Source organism: Lepisma saccharinum, chromosome 26 (assembly GCF_977018435.1).
Source record: "Lepisma saccharinum chromosome 26, izLepSacc3.1, whole genome shotgun sequence".
NCBI classification, from domain to species: Eukaryota; Metazoa; Arthropoda; class Insecta; order Zygentoma; family Lepismatidae; genus Lepisma; species Lepisma saccharinum.
The window spans coordinates 17,520,849-17,537,407 of NC_139254.1; the positions used below are offsets into that span (position 1 = coordinate 17,520,849).

Genomic DNA, 16,559 nt, shown 5'->3' on the forward strand with positions numbered 1-16,559 from the left:
ATGTATACATAACGTACATAGTCACTATAGTTATATATCAAGAGAAGAATAAGGAAAATACAAGGTAAAGTAATTGTAGATAATACAAAATAATGTAGTGTAGAATGGACTCTCATATAACTATGTAGTAACTGTTATGTTTCAAAAATTGTTCTTAATGTTTTTATACACAAAGTAAGTGAAATCCAAATTTTCAAGTGTTGTCGACATATATGTTGTAAGATGTTTAATTACACACCAGAAGTAAGGGGAAATCAAAAATGTTTGAATTGTTTTATTGGTATTATGTATTATCTTTTGATGTCCATGATATCCCCCCCCTGAAGATTCATGCCCCCCCCCGCCGAGGAAAATGGCTGAATTTAACACTGCCTGTGAGACTATTAAATGTTGACGATCTGTTAACTACGGAAACTGTGTGATCAGCACCATCCTCTTTCGCCACATCATATAACTCCCCCCCCCACGCGTTCCTCCGGGTTCGGCGCCCATGCTAATTAGAATATCTTGGTGAGATATTTATTACGTTAAACCAGCATTAAAAAATGAATATCATTGTCAAGGACATGGTAATTGATTAAATAATGAACCACGAGGTCAGCGTGTGATAACAACAAAGTGCTTATCTTATTGAGATATATTATTGTTATCAGGTCTCGGTATATTGTTGTTATGCAATTCTTATCTCATGGTTAAAACCACAATAACGTTAAAGAAAGACTTTAGTACTCGTGTCCTGGCTTGGATACCTTAGTACAGTGGGATCCATGAGTATTACTTTGCAAATTGTCCATCACAATGTTCGTGCACTTTATTTGACCCAATAAGAGCTTCAAGAATTAAAAGAAAACTCAAAACAAGCTGTTGACAACTTCTGCACCAGCATACATAAAACTCCATCGCTTAAAAACACATCGGATGTAAGAGACAAATGAATGAAAATAGTCATGGACAATTTGCACGGTAATACTCAAGGATCCCACTGTACATATTTATGCATGCACGCAATGAAAGGGGGTTAGGAGGGTCACACCCAGGGCTGTAGTTGAGTATAAGTTACCTTACTCGTCTGCGTATAACTTCTGTTACAATAACTACACATTATACTTTCGTTTTCGTTCCTACTTATTTATGTAATTTCGCCATTTCTCCACCTGTAAAACCCATGTAATGCTCTTGAACACTAAACTGCACCTTAACAATTTATATTCCTGAATTGTTTAATTATTCTCTAAGTTTATTACTTTCAAAAATATTTATCACGTCACCGTAAATTTCTTCAGAACGAAAACTTCAATCTTCACAATCTGCCATAAGTCACTTCTCTACCTTTGAATCACACTTCTAACTCGACAGGACAAGCGGATTTTAACATTAGTTTCTGAATATTCCTTATTTCTTCAGCACAGGTTTTTCTATCATTGTGACGATATTTTTACTTAAATAACGAAACTATACATTCAGAAATCAATTCCCCGTTATTAAACCACTATTCTTATCACATTATGCCTCCCCGATGGCGCAGTGGTAGCGTCACCGCCTTGTAATCAAGGGGTCCCAGGTACGATACCTGGTGGAGGCACAAGTGGTTCGGATCCCACTTTAAACTGTAGGTCCAGTCCCGATTAGCCTTACTGTGCATAAAGTGGACTTAAAACAATAACTCAACATCTTATCACATTATAAATTGCTCAGAGCTTCTCCGTGAATTGGTTCGCATTTCTTTCTCTTATGGGTGCGGTTTCGATTGCTACGTATAAATGTAAATTAACAAATCAGCTTTGTTAGTTGAAGAAGGTTGATTAGCAATCGAGGCTATGCTTGGAAGAGGTATAAGTTGATTGATTGATTTAAAAATTTTCGGTGCCACGTCAGGCCATTTTGTACCCTTCAGTGAGGGGAAGGGATAAGTGTCAGTCGATTTGTGGAATAGCTCTGTGCCATTTAGAAAGTAAAAACATCATCTTTACTACTTAATATAGTATACCCTATCACATTGTTTTGGAAAGGGAGGGGGTGAGGTATCTCAAATGAAATTTAATTCCATACATTTTTTTAACACTGATATTAATTTAATTATTTTATTAGTAATTTCAACATTTTTCTTTTTGAAGGCAAATTACCTCTGGCACCTCCCTATAGCAGTAATTTCCCAATGACGTAAACAGGTCAAACAAGAGAAAATATTCCGTCAATTAGTTGGTTTGTGAGCCGTGTTGACAACAAGGATGATGTGACTGTTGTAAAATAAAGATAACTTCAAACAATGGTTTTATCTCGATCTTTAAACAATGCAATATATCAGGGAATGGGGGCGTATTTGGGGCATGACCTGAGATAGCTGATTTTACCATAACTGAACACCAATTTTTTTTCCTTTCAAGGATGACGTATGCAGTTCCGATATCACATTTCGACAGACAAAAACATGTATGACTCATTTTATTATTACTAGTATGCCCGTTAGATAGATGAAGAGGGTGGTGATAAGTTGAAAGATTGTAGAGTTATATAAACCAAGAAATAACTTATCTCTACTCAGTATCAGGTGGTCTCGTGGGTGTAGACAAGGTAAGGCTAAAGATAATATTTTATATTTATTTAGAATATTTAGTGCTAAGTTCGCTACAATTAAACACAATAAGCAAGGGGGGAGGTCTTTTGTCATGAGGTCCTTCTACATTCAATTCTAGTTAACTTTTATACCAGGTCATGACAGATTATTAGTTATAATTTGCGTTTTAACTACAGTAAAACCTCGTTAATCCGGACTCCGATAAGCCGGACTTCGCTTAATCCGGACAGGCAAAAGGCAAGAAAGAAAAGCAAGGTTTTATATGTGACGTTATTAAAGAAAAGGCAGTCAACCACTGATGAAATTCTGTTTCCCGCAGACGTTGTACTGTACTGTATAGTGTATTTAGGCCTATGCCCTTTAAATACACCATAATAAACCTATTTTGTTGCTATAAACGGAGTTTTAATGCACTTTCTACTGTTCTTTTAGGTTATTTCAGTTAATCCGGACTTTCGTTAAACCGGTCAACTTACCCCCCCCCCCATTAGTCCGGATTAACGACAGTGTTATGTTTCTTATATTTTATTACATAATTACTTCGAAGATATGTATGAGGATTATTTGATCTATTCTCTATATAAAATAATGTACATAAATAGTTATACTAACCACGAAACCTATTATGTTGTGAAGTTGAGTTGTAATTAAAAAAAACATAACCAAAGATTTATAATCGTCAGTGACCATGTAAACGGCAGGGTTGAAATTGTTCAGTTGATACCGTTTTAAGAAAAACCAATATCATTCCATCTTTGTTACTCATAGATATTACAAGGGTCCCGGGTTCGAATCCCGGTCGGGCTTGGTTGTTTGTGAATGTCCATTCATCAATTTCATCATTTCATCACTCATCCCCATCTTCGCAAATTAACCAAGAGACATAAAACGCGAAGTAAAATAAATTAAATCAAATCAAAAATCAAATCAAATCATAGATATTACAAGAAGTTGACGCTAATACGAACAACCTTCGGATAAAATAAGACGCCATAGTTCTTTTTACACATATTCAGATATTCTATGTTGTTTGCATAATTACAGAGTACATTATAACATTGTTTTTTTCTTCCAGATACACTATGCGCAGAAACATTATTATTTGTATTCTTTTTGTCATCGTAGCAGTTCACTGCAAGCCTAGAAAACTGCCTATTATAATATATGAGAAACCTCAAGGCAAGTACATATTCACCATTTATATGATAATATATTCCGTGTAAGGGGGGGGGGGGCTGCATAGAAATATACAGTGCTTACCCGATGGCGTAGTGGTAATGTCTCCTTGAAATCAAGTGATCCCTGTTCATGTAGTGGTTCGGATCCCACTTAAAATTGTACGTCCAGCGCCGACAGCCTACCGATTAGCCTATATGTGCATAAAGTACACTTATATAACAAAACTCCTATACATAGAAATAGACACAAAGGATAATGTCATTGTATCATCAAAATGAATGATGCTAACATAATATCAAAGACAGCCAGGGTACTGATATCCGGGCTTGTAATTTGTATTTCAACATTAGTTTAGAAACAGGAAAAAACCCAGCGAATCAGAGCGCGAAGTATGGGCCTCCCCGATGGCGCAGTGGTAGCGTCGCCGCCTTGTAATCAAGGGGTCTCGGGTTCGAGGCACACAGTGGTTCGGATTCCACTTTAAACTGTAGGTCCAGTCCCAATTAGCCTTACTGTGCATGACTTAAAACACCAACTCAACAACAGAGCGCGAAATGACGTGACGTCAAGTAGTTCAGCCAATATGCATTAGTCTGTCACTTTGTCGTCGAACTGTGGTTGTTGCAAAGCTGTTCGTTTTGCAGACTAACGAAACTCTGGCGCCTGGCCTTGCGTCAACGAATTGTGTTGTGTCGTCTATATGGGCTTTGATTCAGGGGCGTAACGAGACACTTGGGGGCCCTCCAGTTACTGTTATTCTACATATACGAGATATGCGTAATTTTAGCACATGGTAGTGTAAGCAAATATAATTACCTTTATTATGATTAAAGAAGGTTTTTTTTATAAACGCTAGAGACAAATGGTACAAAATAACTAATAAAATAGATACTGTAAACCTCACACGCCACCATAATCTACATGCAGTGGGTAAATCTAACAAAAACATGTCAGGAAAATCCATTACAATCTTCCGGCCTTTCGGTGCCCCTTCACCTCGAGGGCATCGCCCCCGCTGCGCCAGTCTAGTTACGCCCCGCTTTGATTGTCTCTTCAGCCATTTCATCACATCTCCGGATTTTCCCATCTGTGGTGCGTAGGAGGTTGGAGCAAGACAATTTACGTGTGGTCAGAGTCCACCCTCCCAAAAATCAACAGGAAATCGTACAGGATTTTCCATCTGATGGTGTGTAAGGTCATTTTAGGAGGTACTATGAGGATAAATGTAGCCCGAAAATAATCTCGAATTGGCCCTTTTTTTAAAAAAAAATTGTGGGTGTTGACAATATTATTGGAGATCATTACATTGTTAGATGTTACCTAAACGATTAAGTCATTTTTACGAAAACGAGAAGAAACAGCTTTTTAATTAAATTTGAAAATTTTTCATGCACTACAAATTAGTCTCGTGCACCATAAATTTATTTTGAAAAAGTTAATCATTTCAATTATTATACATTAAATAGGGTAACTACATAATGTCATTAATACTTTAAAAACCATTAAGGACATTTTTACGGTTGTTGGATGACTCACAGGGAATTCCTTGAGTTCCGGGAATTATGCGTGAAGTATTGGCTCTGGGAATTATGCGTCAATTCTACTTGAATTTTTCTCCGTAAACGTGAAAAATTACAACTTTTATTAATTCAAATCGTGTTCACATTTTATGCAAATAAAAATTATTTTCGTAAGATTTTCTTCCTGGCTTTGCTCGCAATTCCTGCTTTTCTTAGTCTTATCAAGTTTATAACTGTAGCTAGGAGGCGGCGGGAGTTGGCCCTTGGCGCCGAATTATCTAAATGGAAAAAAGTTGTAAAATTGATTTATTTATTTGTGGTTTTAAGTCCAATTTACGCACAGAAAGGCTAATGGGGATTGGACCTATAGTTTAAAGTGGGATCCGAACCACTTTGTCATGTTCCTCCACTGGACTTCGATCCTGTGACCCCTTGATCACAAGGCGACGATGTTACCACTACACCATCGAGGAGGCACAAAAGTTGTAAAAGACAGAATGCATTGGCGTCCCGTGAAATTATTTGCACCCTATTAAATCAATATTGATTTCAGCCTGCAAAAAATTAGATCCAAAAATTTTCTTGCTCGCTTCACTCGCATTTTTTCATTGTTCTCCGTAATGCATTGTATTGTAAATTATCAGACAGAGAAATTGATTTTGTTTTAAATGCACGAACTCGAACAATTGTTTTGACGAAAGGAAGCGGGCACATTTCAGAGACAATTTATGTCATTTTTGATCTTGGTTTATTTTGAGATGGATGAATTGGTTGTGTAATGTATTTAAATAATATATGTTCTATAAAATATGTATTAAAGAATCTTTGAATACGTACACAATTTAGTGTGCACGTCGCTCCATGTTGCATATGTGTGAAACATATTTCGAATGCCTTAGCACCAACTTCTACCCCCTTCTTGCATAATTTACGATGGTCATAACGTCCTTGATACTATCGCTACTACTACTACTACTACTACTACTACTACTACTACTACTACTACTACTAATAATAATAATAATAATAATAATAACAAAAACAATGTTGGTTCCGGCGAGTTCGAATCCCGGCTTGGGCATGGATGTTTGTGACTGTCCATTCATGAATTTCATCATATCACTCATCCCCATCTTCGCAAATTAGCCAAAAATAACATTATTATTAACACTATTATTATTAGTATTATTTCAAGGTCCCGGGTTCGATCCCCGGCCGGTTCAAATCCGGGAACTTTTCTAACGGTGGAAGCGGCCCCGGCGCCCACCCAGCGTCGAATAACATGGGTACCTGGGGGAAACCCTGGGGGGTAAAGGCGGTTAGGGGCGTGATGCTGATCACATCACCCCCACTCACGACCGGATCAAGAAAGTGTGGGGCGTTACTCCCACACCCCCTATACGCCTTCATGGCGTGGTGCTATGCACAGGGGAACACTTTACCTTTTTTATTATTATTAGTATTAATACGTTTATTCTGGCACTCTCTCCCCGCCCGCCCAGACAAAATTTCGTGGTTGCGCCTCTGATTGTAAATAGAAACTCAGCATCTTAAATTAAATATTTTAATTATATTACGTATACCGTTTAATTGAATTATAATTTTTGGATGTTGGAATCACATAGACCCTTTACATTATAAAGATATTTGTGTGTGGATGTTGAGAGGCGGCAATACGTAAGGTTGAAATAGAGAATACATCTTGGAAAGTTCGTCTTGAAATCCGGGAATTATACTTGAATTTTATCATTGTTCTAGAGTGGCCAACCTGACAAAGGAATTTGATGGTCTTAAACCGCCTAAACGTTTTACAGCTTAGGGAGGTGTTTAAGTCGTGTGAATTAAGAATATGTCCCGAAAAGAAATATTACGTACTGAATTCATAAAGGACCTTTGGACTTTAATGTTCTTGCTTGGCTGACTGTTTGTAATATTGTTATCCGCAGATGTTCCTGGGTTTGAGCACCTCACCAAGGAAGGCACAGTCAAACTGAGTCAAGTCAGCAGAAAATTAGCTGTGAAGCAGAACAAGGAATTCTTTGGTCTGGATGTAAACTTCGAAGGACATATCGGTAAGTATGGATATGCTAGACATTACAGGATGGGCTATGATTCCATGAGGCACACAGTTGAGTCACGTGATTGTAACACTAATTATTGCCATTCGTTCTTAATTAACGCAGTGCAGTGCAGTACAGTATTGCGATAATGTACGGTATTTCGGACCAAACATTTGGCAACATGTCGTTTTCGGCTACCATTGAGACTCGTACAGTGGAATCCATGAGTATTGCCGTGCAAATTGTCCATAACTTTTTCATTAATATTTCTCTTACATCCTGTGTGTTTTTAAGCGATGGATTTTTATGTATGCTGGTGCAGAAGTTGTTAACAGCTTGTTTTGAGTTTTCTTTTAATTCTTGAAGCTCTTGTTGGGTCAAATGAAGTGCACGAACATGGTGATGGACAATTTGCACGGTAATACTCAAGGATCCCACTGTACCAACGGTGCGTGCTAGGTTGAAAAAAATTAAGCAATTAAAGCCCGCATCACACGGAACTGGATATCCCGTAGGTATAGTGGAACCACGAGCAAAACAACCTGAGCAGACCCGCGACTCCTGTGGGCGGTACTCCCGCGAGTAGAGGAGGTGGAGAGTGGACCATGCTTCCTTATGGCCCGAGGTGGAGGGAAGAAGGGAAAGTTGCTCGGGGACTTTTCGTCCCAATGTTTTTTTCCTTGTGGTCGATCTATATGCCCTATAGTGGAACCACAAGGAAAGAAACCTGCGCAGACCCCATCGCGCTGGCGGGTGGGGGAAAAAGACAGGAGGAAGGAGCCTTCAGAGCGGCCAACGTCAGTGTTGCCAGACCTATTGATTTCTCGGTAGGATTCCATAATAAACTATTGCTATGGAACCTCCAACGGCCAGCTTAAAAACACGTTTCCTGCTCATCTTACTTGAACATGGAGGGGAGATGTGGAGTGGAACTTCACTCAGCCGTGAAGTGCTGTTTGAACTGTGAAATTATGTCAAACGCTACTCACGGGCCTCCCCGATGGCGCAGTGGTATCGTCGTCGCCTTGTAATCAAGGGGTCCCGGGTTCGATATCCGGTGGAGGCACAAGTGGTTCGGATCCCACTTTAAACTGTAGGTCCAGTCCCGATTAGCCTTAATGTGCATAAAGTGGACTTAAAACACCAAATCAAAATCAAATCAAACGCTACTCAATTGTGCTAGGACATTATTCTATTACTTTTACTACATTACTATTTTTAGATGGCTGTATTTTATCCCACCCCAAAACTCTATTTCTATTTTAGTTATTTTACGTCGCTTTTGTGCCTCTACGGGTAAGTACGACAATATGGATGAAGTGACACAAACACAGTGAAATGTACTTGCCTTACGAGGTAGAAACACTGACTTCGTAGCGTGGGCAAATTATGTTATACTTGCATGTGTGTGTGTGTGTGTATTTCTAGCACATGGTGAGGATAGGTGGCACCCTAGCATAAGCGTTGCTATCTTGAATTATTGAGGAACACATGCTGTCTAATTCACCAAATATATTTCACATACGTAATGCATTTTCTCATTATGGTGCAGAACGCGTGCCCACCCCTATCGATAGCTGTACACCGAACACCAGCAGAAGACAAATTGATTTGTTATTGTTAGCATTCGACTTGAAAGATTGTGGAAAATCGCCGACAACGAAAGGCGGCACTTTAGCTTCATCTGTGAACACAACTTTCTACCATTTCCTGTCATAAAAATTCTTCGCGATAATAGAGGCATCGCAAACCCGTTGTGTCGGTGCTGAGAAAGGGCAAATTTGAGGGTGTTTTCCACGCACCCTCTAACCGGAAAATTCAGAAGAGATGAAAGATGTTGGTCGGTTCCCTCGGGCGGTTTACTTTCTTTTGTTTGAAACATGTCCACTCCTGAAATGGAGATCTTCGGTTTATTTTCGCCAAGCACAGAGTTCTGGGTTTAGCACCATTGTTACAAACGTATCTGTGACGTTTACACCGTAAACAATGCGCGCCACTCCAGCAGGGAGCTTTTTCTGTGACCCTTTGCTATTCTATACTTAAATATTTAATTTTCTACAAAATTATATAGCCTCATGGACGTCCAGAAGGAAGTGCAAGGATGGTCGCCACCCCCCCCCCCTTCTGGAAAATGAATGTTGACACAAAAGTACCCATTATTTCAGACGTATGAGTTGATTTTAGTCACAGTAATTTACATCCATTATTATAATAGGGATGTAGGAACGTGATAATTTCGAACTCAAGTGGTGTTTTCTGAGAGGTCAACATTATTACGGGGTAATATGCCTCGTTCACCCGCCTGATAAATATACATTGTTTCCCCCTCACTGGAAGAAATCTGTGAACGTCCCCTCCCCCCCCCCCCAGTGCGCACGCCTATGCCGCCCCCAAGAATGTCGTTCATCCGCTACTATTAGATCATCGGATTTTGTAGCAGATCTTCTGGTTTCCAAGGAACAATCTCCCGAATTTTTCAAATCTGACCTGGCAACACTGCCCCGAACACCGATAACGGCAGGGAAGTTGCGCGAACGCTTTGGACGGAAGGTTTTTTTCCTTGTGGTCGAGCTATAGTTGGCGCTGGACTGGCTACCAATTTGCTAGTTTTCGCCTCACACGATACTTATCAGCGTACTTGTCGATATACTTTTGTTCCCATACGAGGGAAGTTGTAATTGCGGACGCTTGAGATGTAAACAATGTATCACTTCATCAAAAAAGCCGATAACTATTCAACCGAGAGGAATAACGTTTCGTGTAAAACGTTATTAGGTACAAAACAATGGAGCTGCTTAAATACATACTTTACAACGTTTACTGTACACGTATGAAAGAATACTTTAGTTGTTTTAAATGTAAACACCGTGCACTCAGCATAGATGGTGCAGCTCAACGCGCCTTTCATGCTGTATACGTTATACATTGCTGGAGTAACACTCGGAAACCACAGACAAAAGCGCTCCTTTGCACACTCACAGATTATCTTCACATGCCGAAACTTTGCTCTGATTGGCTGTTCCACAGAATCCAGTCGAGGAAAGCAAGTAGCAATTAGAACATGTCCTATTCCTCCAAACCAGTCAAGCAGTCACCCAGGCGGCCATGATTGCTACCTAGAAAGTTAGTTCAGCGCCAACTAGGGCATTCCTACTAGAAATCCAGTTCCGTGTGATAGGGGCTTTAGATTGACACCACATATTTCCAACATTTCCCCCCCTCTTTCAATTGTTTGGTACGTGCACTAATAACCGTACTTTTAAACAGGTTTGTCAAAGGTTCAAGAACTCATAGATTCTAATTGGTTTGTTCTATTGGGTTCCTGCAGGACTGGAACCTATTTTTCTGGCAGAATTTAAATTCGAAACAAGTTTCATACTGTATCATTGATGAAAGGTTTCTGGACTGTATTTAAATTTATCCAGGAAAAAGTGCTTAGGAAAGCGGGCATTACAACTTACAGGAAGGGAGGGAGAAGCATCTTAATAGCGAAGAATGCAAACAAGAAAAAGGAAAACAGAAGAGGAAGAGTAAGGGATTATATACGAAGTGAAGTGTAAAGAAAGTCAGAGTGTGTACATAGGAGAAACGAAAAAGAGGCTAAAAGACAGGTTGAAACAACATAGGGATGATGTACTACTTAAGAGAGAGAGAAATTAGTTATTTAAACACACGAGAGAAACAGGACATGACATAGAGTGGGATGAGGCTAAGGAGATAGCAAGGGAGAAGAGAATACTAGTGAGAAAATGGAAGGAAGCCAAGGAAATAGAGAAGAAAGGTGAAGAAGACACAATGAACTGGAATGGGGGACTGAAGATAAACAAAGAATGGAAGGTGTTAGAAAGAGTGGAAAGGACAAGAGAGAAAGAGGAGAGAAGAAGGAAGAAGAATGAAGGAAAAAGAGCGTGAGATAAAGAGTCCAACCACTTTCCAGATGAAAGGAAATGTTTAGCTAAATCGCCTGTCAGATGAAAGTACAGTTGACAAGGGAAGGCCACCTGCTGGAATGTTCTAGAGAAAACAACTTTCTAATAATCTTATGTCTGGAGGGGAGTGATTTCTATGTATTGTATATCTTCCTGTTTTGTACCTTGTTTCATTTGTACTGGGTAAGTGTTTAAGCGTTTTTATCTTAATAAACTGCCTTGGTCAGCAACTTAATGGGTACATAGTCTGAAGAAGACCTTGCTAGAAGGTTGAAACGTTACGTTTAGTTTGTTTTAAATTAAAATAAATTTTCTGCCTTGGTCAGCATATTGAGTTTTTCATATCATGGAAACAAGGTTTAATGGTGTTATAACAGAAAGAAAGGTCCCTGGACCATATTTAAATTGACCTAGATAAAGAGGTTCCTGGACCGAATTGAAATACTTTACACAATAAAAAGGTTCTTTACGGTCCAGAACCCATTTACGCTTTCTGATTTTCTCTCTTGGACCGGAATTGAATTTATTTAACATTCCTGAACCTTTAACAACCCTGAAATAAACATTTGTGATCCAATATAATTTCAACAAATATTGTTACAACTTGTGTATCACGCATTCATAAAGACGGAAGACAAATTGAAAACTCACCTTGTGACTTGCAGCGCAAGTACCATGTGGCAACAGCGCAAATACTAACATCCGCCAAGTTGAGCGTCTCTCAATATAGTCCGACTGAAAGCCAATCTTTTATGTATAAAAATGTAGAATTGACAGATTATTTCTTTTGCACCTAAACATACATACGTACACACACACATACACACACAAATAAATAAATATATATAAATAATAGGCTATATATATATTAGGGGTGAGCTACCTTGAACCGATACTTTAAAATTGTAATAAATAAAAATTGTTCAAAATATTGGTTCAGATTTGTATGTAAGCATTTCACTCGAATTATATGAATCAATTTACCAAGAGTCTTGCTATAAAATATTAAAGAATTACACCAGAATATTATATTACATACTACGTTATAAAAAAATCATTTTCATACAAAACCGGTGCAAAAAGAAAAGAATATTCGAATTTTGCATAATTTTCAGGATAATTTAGACACCCACGGCATTTTTTGATGAAATCGGTTGGTATCGGTAAATGAATTCCAACCGATAGTTGTTTTCGATATATATATAATATATGTAGGTATATATGTATGTATGTGTGTGTGTATGTATATATATATACATATATGCACATATAATAGCCTCCCCCATGGCGCAGTGGTAGCGTCATTACCTTGTAATCAAGGGGTCCCGGGTTCGATACCCGGTGGAGGCACAAGTGGTTCGGATCCCACTTTAAACTGTAGGTCCAGTCCCGATTAGCCTTACTGCGCATAAACTGGACTTAAAACACTAAACCAAAAAAAATGCACATATATTATGTGTGTGTATCCATGCATGCATGTGATATATATATATATAGTAGTTTTTCATCTTCATTTCAGGTGAAGGGAGTACTCGAGGTGACTTCCAGACGTTATATGAGCAAAATGAGGTTAGTTCTTATGTTCTTATCATTCTTAGTAATATTCGGTCTCTGGTTCGATCCCCGACAAGAAACTATGATTTCTCATTTGGTGGGATTTCACTAGGCTATTTGAGTGAGCTAGAGTCCGCCTCGCACACCTGGTAACGACGCCCTTACTGACGTCATTCCTCAAAGGAGCGCATTGGTGTGATTAGGGAATCCCTTGCCAAAACAACGAAATGTATTTGGCCTTGGACTTGATGACAAAACCGATACACGGTCTCCCTGTGTTTACACAACAATCAGCCCTTTCCTGTTCAAGGTTAGGATATCTATATTCCACAGAAGCGTCCATTTTGAATATCCAGATGTCATCGAATGACACTAATTTTCCATCCGTCTTGAAAACCGAGTAATAATTTATCAGACATTTGTCTGAATAATTAATATGCAATCGATCGTGGAGCGTATAATTTTCCCTGCTTTTCACTGGATAGCAAAATGGATTCAATAATTTGTCTTAGATCATAAAGACATAAAAAGCATATGCTTATTTGTAGCTACTGGCGTACGCAGAGCAGGGTGGGGGGGGGGGCTGATGGGGCTACAGATTTGAGAAAAATCAACATTTTCAAATGTAAGTAGTAAAAAAACTCCGCAAAACCAGTGACAAATGCAAACAAATCTGCCTTAGAATGATTCTTCATTATCATTTTTGAAAGTCTTAAGTTTTAAATGTGCAAAATATCTTATTCTATACCTTGCCCCCCTAGAACACAGCCATGTATTATCCACCTTTACAATACTAGCCCCAGGCGCCAGAGCCTGGTTTACCTGCAAGTATACAATTTCTAGGGTGTACTACGTGGAAGATCGCTTCGGTATGAATTCTTCCCACACACCCATTGTTAACGTTATTTGTATAATACAAACATCTACTGTTCAGGCACGTATCTAGAAACATGTTTCGGGGGGGGGGGGTTCCGAACTAAGTGTCTGAAAATAATGATCATAATGAACTAAAATAATTATTTTAAATTAATGAAAATAGTATAAATTAATTAATACTATATTTTATTATATAAATAGGTAAAAGGGTGGTATAAGAATAGCGATATAACAGCACGAATTCTTTGAGTACCTTACGTGCAGTTAAGGTTGACAAGATTTGTAAAAAAAAGCTCTGCCAAGGAAATTAATTTCAAATAGATAAAGAATTCAATATTTATTGAATATAAAAAAGGATGTTAAATCCAGATGACGAGAAGTAAAGTTCCTGGTAATATTTTATGAATGTTACATTATGAGTACTAATAAATCTTGCATAAATCTTCTTTAGTACTGTCATTCAAAGTAGTATGACTACAATATAATCCTTGCCTTCCAATAAGTTTGGCGGAAATAAATGACCCTCGATTGAACAAGTACATTTTCATTATTTAATTTCAGTTATTTTATTATTTCATTATTAAATTTTTGTACTCAGTCAGTTCTTTTTTTTTGGGGTGGAGGTGGGTCGAACTCCCTGAACCCCCGAAATATGTTCTTGCAGTAGTACTGCTTAATTGGATTAAGAATTGCAGCACATACTCAATACATGCTATGGGTACGAGTGCACCAAACTTAGTTTTCTTCTTGTAAAAAATAAAACTTCATATTTCTTTCAGGATGGTATAGGATTCAAGATTAGTTACTCTCCGTCAAACCCCACTTTCCAAGGAAATTCTAGGTTGGACAGATTGAGAGTCACTGGAATTCCATACAATCCAAAACCTGTTACAGTACTGTTGAACAACAACAGGTGGAGCGCAGGTGACTGGCACTACAATGGAATAACAAAGGTAGTTTATTTTAAGAAAACTGTTTAGTTAGGTAGGACACAAATTGTATTTATATTACTAAGTTTAAAAATCTTTGATCTTAAATTTCTGACAAAGATTTTTATCCTGGAATTTCTACATATTTTTTCATTATACCAAGTGAACTGTAGTAGCCACCTTTATAAAATGCACACTACAATATCGCATCTCAAAAAAGCTTACATTAAACGCTTTCCCTCGGTATGGACTCGACAGAAAGTCGAAAACAGCAAAAAATTACAAAAATATAGAATAAGAAAACTGAAGAAAGAAGCAAAGATATGTAATAGTAGTGTTATTTTAGGTCGCTTTTCTGCCACTTTTGGCTAATCACGACGAGAATGAGACTTGAAATCGATGAAGCAACACTCAGTGTCACAAAACGTTTGCTAATTTTCTCAAATATACTTATGAACTTATTTCAATAATAGGAAGATTGTCAATTGTTCACAGACAATTAAAAAAAATGTTTCTTTCGGGGGAAGGGGATAATTACGCGACGAATGAAAGAAATGTCTGTTTCACATTTCTCTCCAGTTTTCATATATCTCGTGAAATTTCTCTTTTCATCTAAATTTTCGCATGAATTTCCCTGCACCAAGTGAAATGTCCCTTCAAGTGGCAACACTGATCTGTTGGTCATTCTCTGTCAGCACCACGAGGAACTACCTCTGAAAAGTTTTCACTTTAAAAATTTCTATTGCTTGTTTAAAAGGGTAATAAATTTATCACAAAAGTTAATTTTGACACGCCTTCAAGAATTGGTGAAAAGTGATAATTCAGTACATCCAGAGGTATCTTGGAGAATATATTTGTGGGATGAAATAAGTAATCATTTGGTATTCGTATACGAATTATATGATTTCTTCTAGTCAAAAGAGAATTGCGTGTATATCCTGTTTTCACCAATTAGTATTAAAGGAACTAAACAAAGTTAGTTAATTTTTTCTTGTCGTTTTTCAGACTCTAGAAGGATTTGATTTGGACATCTCTTTGGGTGACGACTTCACATTGCAAGTCAAGGCAGGCCAGGATGACGAGGTGGTTGAATGCCCTGTGTCGTGGGACCGTAAGTAATGCCCTTATTATGTTGTTTTTAGCATCTTCGAAATTTTATTTAGACTAACTAACTAACTAACTCTGTAGCCTTCTTAAACCCGAAGGTTCATGGCTGCAGCAACACAGGCCTTCCATCTGTCCCTATCTTGAGCGAGATCTATATACTCTTTTCCATCCCTACATTATCTTTGTCATCTTCTAGACTGGCACTAGCAAATCAATGGTTAAATTTCCGGATGTAGAACAACTACGCTTTAAACTTTATTCCCATGGAAAAATCAGGATCCATATGTATATATGTATGTATATACCTAAGTACATTTATACAGAGCGATTCATTGAAGTGTAGACCGCCGCGTCAGTGTTTGCGCCATCGGCATGCGAGGTTCTCGCGGCCATATGTCCTGGCTGTAGACTGTCCGTGAATCAAGCGCGCAAGAGTTCGTAGCTAGTTTAAAGAGTGATTTATTTAGTTAACAATTTATGGAAGAAGGTGCTGAAACCAGTCGCCTTCGTTGTTCACACATTTTTGACACCTCTTGATGATGACATACAGTTCCCGTTGGTTAATATTGGTAATTTTTTGGCAAATGTTTCAGTTCTTCAAGGGTTACTTGTATTCAGGATTGTTTTTAAAATTTACCCCAGAGATAAGGTCGCATGCAACTTTAACACACGGGAATCTTGTTTCACATCACCTTTGAACTTCACGTGCTGATTGAGTTAAGACACATGAATCGTAAATAAATACGCGGTGCGCAGTAGCTGACCCATAACACATTTTGTGGTTGAATACACCAGAAAAAGCACATTACCTAACAAGCACCCTATCACTT

The 16,559-nt window shown here is 38.2% G+C and overlaps 1 protein-coding gene across 1 annotated transcript in view; it reads left to right on the forward strand.

Annotated features, from left to right (window-relative positions):
* Window positions 1-16,559, forward strand: part of LOC145979395 (sucrase-isomaltase, intestinal-like) — a 176,646-nt gene that overhangs the window by 101,145 nt on the left and 58,942 nt on the right. The window contains exons 22-25 of the mRNA XM_083112264.1: window positions 7,221-7,346; window positions 12,783-12,832; window positions 14,473-14,646; window positions 15,628-15,733. Coding sequence (XP_082968390.1) covers window positions 7,221-7,346; window positions 12,783-12,832; window positions 14,473-14,646; window positions 15,628-15,733 — 456 coding nt within the window. The remainder of the gene's footprint in view (window positions 1-7,220; window positions 7,347-12,782; window positions 12,833-14,472; window positions 14,647-15,627; window positions 15,734-16,559) is intronic.